This window comes from Cherax quadricarinatus, chromosome 22, assembly GCF_038502225.1.
Source record: "Cherax quadricarinatus isolate ZL_2023a chromosome 22, ASM3850222v1, whole genome shotgun sequence".
NCBI classification, from domain to species: domain Eukaryota; kingdom Metazoa; phylum Arthropoda; class Malacostraca; order Decapoda; family Parastacidae; genus Cherax; species Cherax quadricarinatus.
Genome location: NC_091313.1, coordinates 23,770,574 through 23,778,150, shown reverse-complemented (window position 1 = coordinate 23,778,150; position 7,577 = coordinate 23,770,574). Strand labels below are relative to the sequence as shown.

At 45.5% G+C, this 7,577-nt stretch overlaps 1 protein-coding gene across 1 annotated transcript in view; it reads right to left on the bottom strand.

The window, feature by feature from the left end:
- Positions 1 to 501: 501 nt before the first annotated feature.
- LOC128689867 (probable glutamate receptor) overlaps positions 502 to 7,577 on the bottom strand; it is a 28,062-nt gene continuing 20,986 nt past the window's right edge. The window contains exon 10 of the mRNA XM_070087692.1: positions 502 to 1,059. Within this exon, the coding sequence (XP_069943793.1) occupies positions 502 to 1,059 (558 nt within the window). The remainder of the gene's footprint in view (positions 1,060 to 7,577) is intronic.

Here is a 7,577-nt window from a genome sequence, read left to right as displayed (position 1 = left end):
GATTTAAGATGATAAATATATTCATGCGTAGATGTTGTTAGCCGTTTCTTCAGCTCATGTTTTCCCTGTACAGAGATAATCCACCAGCAAGATTTCCTTCGGAGCAAATGGTGTCACAGTGAATGTTGTTGCAGGTCAACCTAGCCTGAACATATGTAAACATCGGTGAAGACTAGCCTTCCCAGCACGTGCATTAATACTGCTTCAGATGAATCTGTCCTGAACACACACATGCACTGCTGCTGCAGACCTTACCTTGCATACAAACGTCGTTGCAAATTGAACTTACCCTACACACACACACATAAACATTGCTGCAGACGAGTCTAGTCTCCACACACATAAACATCGTTGCAGACCAAATTATCCTGAGCGCATAATGTCTTTGCTACAAATTAACCCATCCTGGATGCACATAAAAAAACGCATATCACATGAAATTAATGAAAATAAAAAAATAACTTTTGAGTAGTTTTTACTTTTTCACTGACATTTGTTTTCTCAAACTTTGTCTTTTCTGTCCATTAATTCTTCTTGTACGATGGGAAAGAGAGAGTCGTAAGAAGGAGGTTTATCATCAGCACCAACTAATGGAGGTATGATACAAGCTGAACTACCGTTGTTGCCTACTTGTTCCTGCTCCTGGTTATTCTGTTGCTGCAGACTGCTGTATTGTCCCCAGATTTGTTCTGGTGTCATCCGAATGGTGAGTGGAGGCTCTAGAGGCATGTGTAAATTAATAGGAGTCTCTGGCGGCAGTCGAAATGGCTGGCTGCTGGCGCAATGGCACTTGTTATCTATGTTGTAACACTGAGGCTCATGGCCGTACAGGGGGGATCTTCGACTATACGAGGGATGACCTGAACCCGAGTTGTTTGTTCTGTTGCGTCGGTCCCTCACAGGTTCAGGTGGCAACGGATGCGGCTGGCTACTTTGACAATGGCCCTTGTCGTCATAGGTGAAACACTGGCGCCCGTGTCCATACATTGATCCTCCGGCGGCCGTCCCTCGCGGGTTATTTTTGGACCTGTGCATCACTGAAGCTTTCTTCTGTTGTAACTAAGTTAGGCTTCGCGAATGTCAAAAACTTTACTTTGGATTTAATGAGAAGTTTAATGTGCTTCTCTCACTAGAGTGGCGGTACGAGTATGTCCTCAAAATAAGTGCCTTAGTGAGCTCTTGGGCAAAGGCCAGCATGGCACTGACTGAGGTGGTCTGCAGTGGGTGACGTCAGTATGCGACTCATCGTGCGCATGTGCAAGGAGCGATAAATTTATGACGTACAAATACTTCATAAGCGCTCAGGGTAGGCGTTTCTGATTTCATAGGATATTTCATAATTTGATAAACTCTTCTCCGAGGGAAACGTTTCACCATTGAAAACCTAGTTACGCAGGTCGTGTTTACTTACCCAAACCTGTCGGAGTTGCGCTTGCACATTCTGTAAAAATGATTTTACACTTTTATCTTAGTCGTCTTTCTAAAGTGGAACTTTATGTAGGTACGTACAGACAAGAAGGTGAGTTTATAAGTAAATCATTCACGACGCGTACCGCATAATACCTGTGGTACAGTGGTACCACACTCGCTTTACGTCCATTCGGCCAGAAGTTCAACCCTCAGTTTCCTCCTCGTAAATAAAACACGTTTTGTACATTTTTCTTAAAATATAACATTAGGTCCTATGCTTTCCAGAGCTGGTAGGCATGGTGACTGTTTATACAGTCTGATGACTTGGCTTTATTATGTTATCTGGGCTGTTAACTCTCTAGAACATTTTTTTTTTCTTTCTTCAATCTGGAGTTTGCTTATCTTTATTATTATTATTAATTTTTAATTCACCTTATATGCACGGGTCAAAAGATATTTCTGGATATAAAAAATAAACAGGTACGATACAGCGACTGGAACCATACGCAAATAATCCGCAAACAAGAGTATGAGACTTGTGACGACGTTTTGGTCCGACTTAGTCCAAGTCGGACCGAAACATCGTCATAAGATTTAATGTACTACGTGCGAGTTATTTGTGAATTATTCCTAGATATTTCAAAGGGTCTACAATGGAGATAGAAGAAAACTGTTAAATAAGTAAATAAGAGATATTTTACTTAAGTATTTTAAAGTACTGCTACATACCAGTGTTAATGAAGACACGGAGGTGCGCCTATTAGAGTTATTAAAGGTAGTTGATAATTAAAAAAAAAAACTTGCTTAGAAGACTTGCCAATATCTTGTTCTGTCGGAATAGATAGCAGAGATAATTTGGTGTATACTAAGCATTGTTCTGCATGATGTAGTTCCGTTGATAACACTTTCGTAATATCCTTTGAGTCTTTACCAGATACTGTGATGGTTGCTTGGTTAAAATTTGATAAGATTTGTTAGGATTTTCAACCCGTTGGAGGGTTAGTCACGAAGGATAACACAAGAAAGTCAGTGCGTCATCGAGGACTGACTGTCAGTCTTATTTCCATTGTGGTCCTTTAGTCTTGTTCCCTCAGGATGTGACCCACAACAGTCGATTGACACCCAGTTACCTGCTTACTGCTTGGTGAGCCGGGGCAGCAGGTTTAACGAAACATGCCCAACGTTTCCATCTGTGTAGGGTGGCCCGTGGCCTGGTAGGCAACGCTCTCGCTTCACAAGCTGGGTGTCCCTGGTTCGATTCCCGGCAAGGGTGGAAACATTTGGCTCGTTTCCTTACGTATACAGTGCTCGTCACGGCATTATGCCGGGTGAGCTCCCAGGCATAATGCTGTGATGAAAATCAAAGGCCTACCATACAGGGAGGTCTTTTCTCGTCAGCGCATTCTGCTGGGTAGCAGCCATTAGCATGACGTCACGGCCTTCCGCCACACCTCACAGTGACTTCTCATTGCTCACGTGGCTGCCGTGTGAGAGGAAGTGTTGCACTTTTGTCTCTCATCTGTCCCATCTTTTGTGAAATGTTAACTTTGGTTTTGAGGCTATACATCTTTGATTATGGGTAAAAAGAACTCTTTAATACCTCTGAAAATATAGCTCAACTCAAAGGGCTTCACAAAGCTGGGCACCAGACGAAAGAAATAGTGGAGAATGTTAGTGTGTGTGAACGTTCAGTGAGGAACTGGCTGCAGCCTTCCAAGGCTGGTGAAGGTGTCGAGTTATCGTCTGCCAAATCTCGGCCGGGCCCCTCGAAGAAGACGTCTGTTCTTACCTTAACTGTGTTGGTTAAAATTAATGAATTCAGAGACAACTTACTCAGAAATGCTCAAGATATGGCAAAGTATTTTATCCACAGTGGTATGTTACAGACGATTCTGGAAAAATACACTGACTATGCTTCCTGTTAATAAAACATTACCACGTGTGTGTGTGTGTGTGTGTGTGTGTGTGTGTGTGTGTGTGTGTGTGTGTGTGTGTGTGTGTGTGTGTGTGTGTGTTTGTGTGCGTGTGTGTGTGTGTGTCTGTGTGTGTGTGTGTGTGTGTGTGTGTGTGTGTGTGTGTGTGTGTGTGTGTGTGTGTGTGTGTGTACTCACCTAGTTGTAGTCACCTAGTTGAGGTTGCAGGGGTCGAGTCCGACCTACTGAACCGTGAGCTTTATCATACCTCTGCTTAAAGTTATGTATGGATCCTGCCTCCACTACATCGCTTCCCAAACTATTCCACTTACTGACTACTCTGTGGCTGAAGAAATACTTCCTAACATCCCTGTGTTTGTGTGTGTGTGTGTTTGTGTGTGTGTGTGTGTGTGTGTGTATGTGTGTATGTGAGTGTGTGTGTGTGTGCGTGCGTGTGTGTGTGTGTGTGTGTGTGTGTGTGTGTGTGTGTGTGTGTGTGTGTGTGTGTGTGTGTGTGTGTGTGTGTGTGTGTGTGTGTGTGTATGTGTGTACTCACCTAATTGTACTCACCTAATTGTGGTTGCAGGGGTCGAGACTCAGCTCCTGGCCCCGCCTCTTCACTGATCGCTAATAGGTCCTCTCCCTCTCTGCTTCCTGAGCTTTGTCATACCTCTTCTTAAAACTATGTATGGTTCCTGCCTCCACTACTTCACTTGCTAGGCTATTCCACTTTCTGACGACTCTATGACAGAAGAAATACTTCCTAACGTCCCTGTGACTCGTCTGAGTCTTCAGCTTCCAGTTGTGACCCCTTGTTTCTGTGTCCCCTCTCTGGAACATCCTATCTCTGTCCACCTTGTCTATTCCCCGCAGTATCTTGTATGTCGTTATCATGTCTCCCCTGACCCTTCTGTCCTCCAGTGTCGTCAGTCCGATTTCCCTCAACCTTTCCTCGTACGACATTCCCCTGAGCTCTGGGACTATCCTTGTTGCAAACCTTTGTACTTTCTCTAACTTCTTGACGTGCTTGACCAGGTGTGGGTTCCAGACTGGTGCTGCATACTCCAGTATGGGCCTAACATACACAGTGTACAGTGTCTTGAACGATTCCTTATTAAGGTATCGGAACGCTATTCTCAGGTTTGCAAGGCGCCCGTATGCTGCAGCAGTTATTTGGTTGATGTGTGCCTCCGGTGACGTGCTCGGTGCTATGGTCACCCCAAGGTCTTTCTCCCTGAGTGAGGTCTGTAGTATTTGTCCACCTAGCCTATACTCTGTCTGCGGTCTTCTTTGCCCCTCCCCAATCTTCATGACTTTGCATTTGGTAGGGTTGAATTCGATAAGCCAGTTTCTGGACCACATGTCCAGCCTGTCCAGGTCTCTTTGCAGTCCTGCCTCATCCTCATCCGATTTAATTCTTCTCATCAGCTTCACATCATCTGCGAATAGGGACACTTCAGAGTCGATTCCTTCCATCATGTCGTTCGCATATATCAAAAATAGCACTGGTCCTAGAACTGTGTGTGTGTGTGTACTCACCTAGTTGAGGTTGCAGGGGTCGAGTCCAAGCTCCTGGCCCCGCCTCTTCACTGGTCGCTACTAGGTCACTCTCCCTGAACCATGAGCTTTATCGTACCTCTGCTTAAAGCTATGTATGGATCCTGACTCTACATCGCTTCCCAAACTATTCCACTTCCTGACTACTCTGTGGCTGAAGAAATACTTCCTAACATCCCTTTGATTCATCTATGTCTTCAACTTCCAACTGTGTCCCCTTGTTACTGTGTCCAGTCTCTGGAACATCCTTGTGTGTGTGTGTGTGTGTGTACTCACCTAGTTGTACTCACCTAGTTGAGGTTGCGGGGGTCGAGTCCGAGCTCCTGGCCCCGCCTCTTCACTGATCGCTACTAGGTCACTCTCCCCGAGCCGTGAGCTTTATCATACCTTTGCTTAAAGCTATGTATGGATCCTGCCTCCACTACATCGCTTCCCAAACTATTCCACTTACTGACTACTCTGTGGCTGAAGAAATACTTCCTAACATCCCTGTGATTCATCTGTGTCTTTAGCTTCCAACTGTGTCCCCTTGTTACTGTGTGTGTGTGTGTGTGTGTGTGTGTGTGTGTGTGTGTGTGTGTGTGTGTGTGTGTGTGTGTGTGTGTGTGTGTGTGCGTGTGTGTGTGTGTGTACTCACCTAGTTGTGGTTGTGGGGCTCGATTCACAGCTCCTGGCCCCGCCTCTTCAGCTGGCCACTACCCAGTCATTCTTCTCGCTCCGTGAGCTTTATCATACCTCTTCTTAAAGCTATGTATGGATCCTACCTCCACTACATCACTACCCAGGCTTCCTGACAAATCTGTGACTGAAGAAATACTTCCTAACATCCCTGTGGTTCATCTGGGTCTTCAACTTCCAACTGTGTCCCCTTGTTGCTGTTTCCCATCTCTGGAATATCCTGTCTCTGTCCACCTTGTCTATACCTCTCAGTATTATATAAGTCGATATCATACATCCCCTATCTCTCCTGTCTTTGAGTGTCGTCAGGTCGATTTTATTTAACCTCTCCTCGTAGGACATACCCCTTAGCTCCGCGACTAGTCTTGTTGCAAGCCTTTGCGCTTTCTCTAGTTTCCTTACAAGCTTGGCTAGGTGTGGATTCCAAACTGGCGCTGCATATTCCAATATGGGCCTAACATACACAGTGTACAGGGTCCTGAAGAATTCTGTTCTTAGGTTTGCTAGGCGCCCATATGCTGCAGCAGTTATTTGGTTGATGTGCACCTCTGGAGATGTGCTCGGTGTTATACGCACACCTAGATCCTTTTCCTTGAGTGAGGTTTGTAGGCTCTGGCCCCATAGACTGTACTCCATCTGTGGCCTTCTTTGCCCTTATCCAATCTTCATAACTTTGCACTTGGTGGGGTTGAACTCCAGGAGCCAGTTGCTGGACCAGGTCTGCAGTCTCTCCAGATCCCTCTGTAGTTCTGCCTGTCCTCGTCCGATTGAATTCTTCTCATTAATTTCTCATCATCTGCCAACAGGGACACTTCGGAGTCTATTCCTTCCATCATGTCGTTCACAAATACCAGAAACAGCACTGGTCCTAGGACTGATCCCTGTGGTACCCCACTCGTTACAGGCGCCCACTCTGACACCTCACCACACACCATGATTCTCTATTGTCTTCCTGAAAAGTATTCCCTGATCCACTGTAGTGTCTTCCCTGTTATCCCTGCCTGGTCCTCCAGCTTCCGCACTAATCTCTTTTGTGGAACTGTGTCAAACGCCTTCTTACAGTCCAAGAAAATGCAATCTACCCACCCATCTCTCTCTTGTCTTACTGCCATCACCCTGTCATAGAACTCCAGTAGGATTGTGACACAAGATTTCCCGTCCCTGAAACCGTGCTGCCTGTCGTTGATAATTTAATTTCTTTCTAGGTGCTCCACCACTCTTCTCCAGATAATTTTCTCCATGACCTTGCATATTATACACGTCAGTGACACTGGTCTGCAGTTTAATGCTTCGTGTCTGTCTCCTTTTTTAAAAATTGGGACTACATTTGCTGTCTTCCATACTAACGGTAGTAGTCCTGTTTCGATAGATTTGTTGAAGATAGTTGTTAGTAGTACACGAAGTGCCTCTGCTCCCTCTCTCAGGACCCATGGAGAGATGTTATCCAGCCCTGTCGCCTTTGAGGTAACTAGCTCGCTTAACAGCCTCTTCACTTCTTCCTCGGTTGTATGTATTGTGTCCAACACTTGATGGTGTACCCCACCTCTCTGCCTTCCTGAAGGCCCTTCTGTCTCCTCTGTGAACACTTCTTTGAATCTCACGTTGAGCTCCTCACATACTTTGCGGTCGTTTTATGTGACCTCCTCTCCTTCCTTCCTCAACCTGATTATCTGGTCCTTGACTGTTGTTTTCCTCCTGATTTGGCTGTGTGGTTTTGGGTCAGATTTGGCTTTCGCTGCTATGTCATTCTCGTATTGCCTTTGGGCCTCCCATCTTACCTGAGCATATTCATTTCTGGCTCTACGACTGGTCTCCTTATTCTCCTGGGACCTTTGATTTCTATACTTCTTCCATTCCTTAGCACACCTGGGTTTGGCCTCCCTGCACATTTGGTTGAACTACAGGCTCATTCTGCCTTTTCATTATTCGTGTTACCCTTGGGTACAAACTTCTCCTCAGCTTCCTTGCATATTGTTGTCACATATTCCATCATCTATTCTACTGACTTCCCTGCCAGTT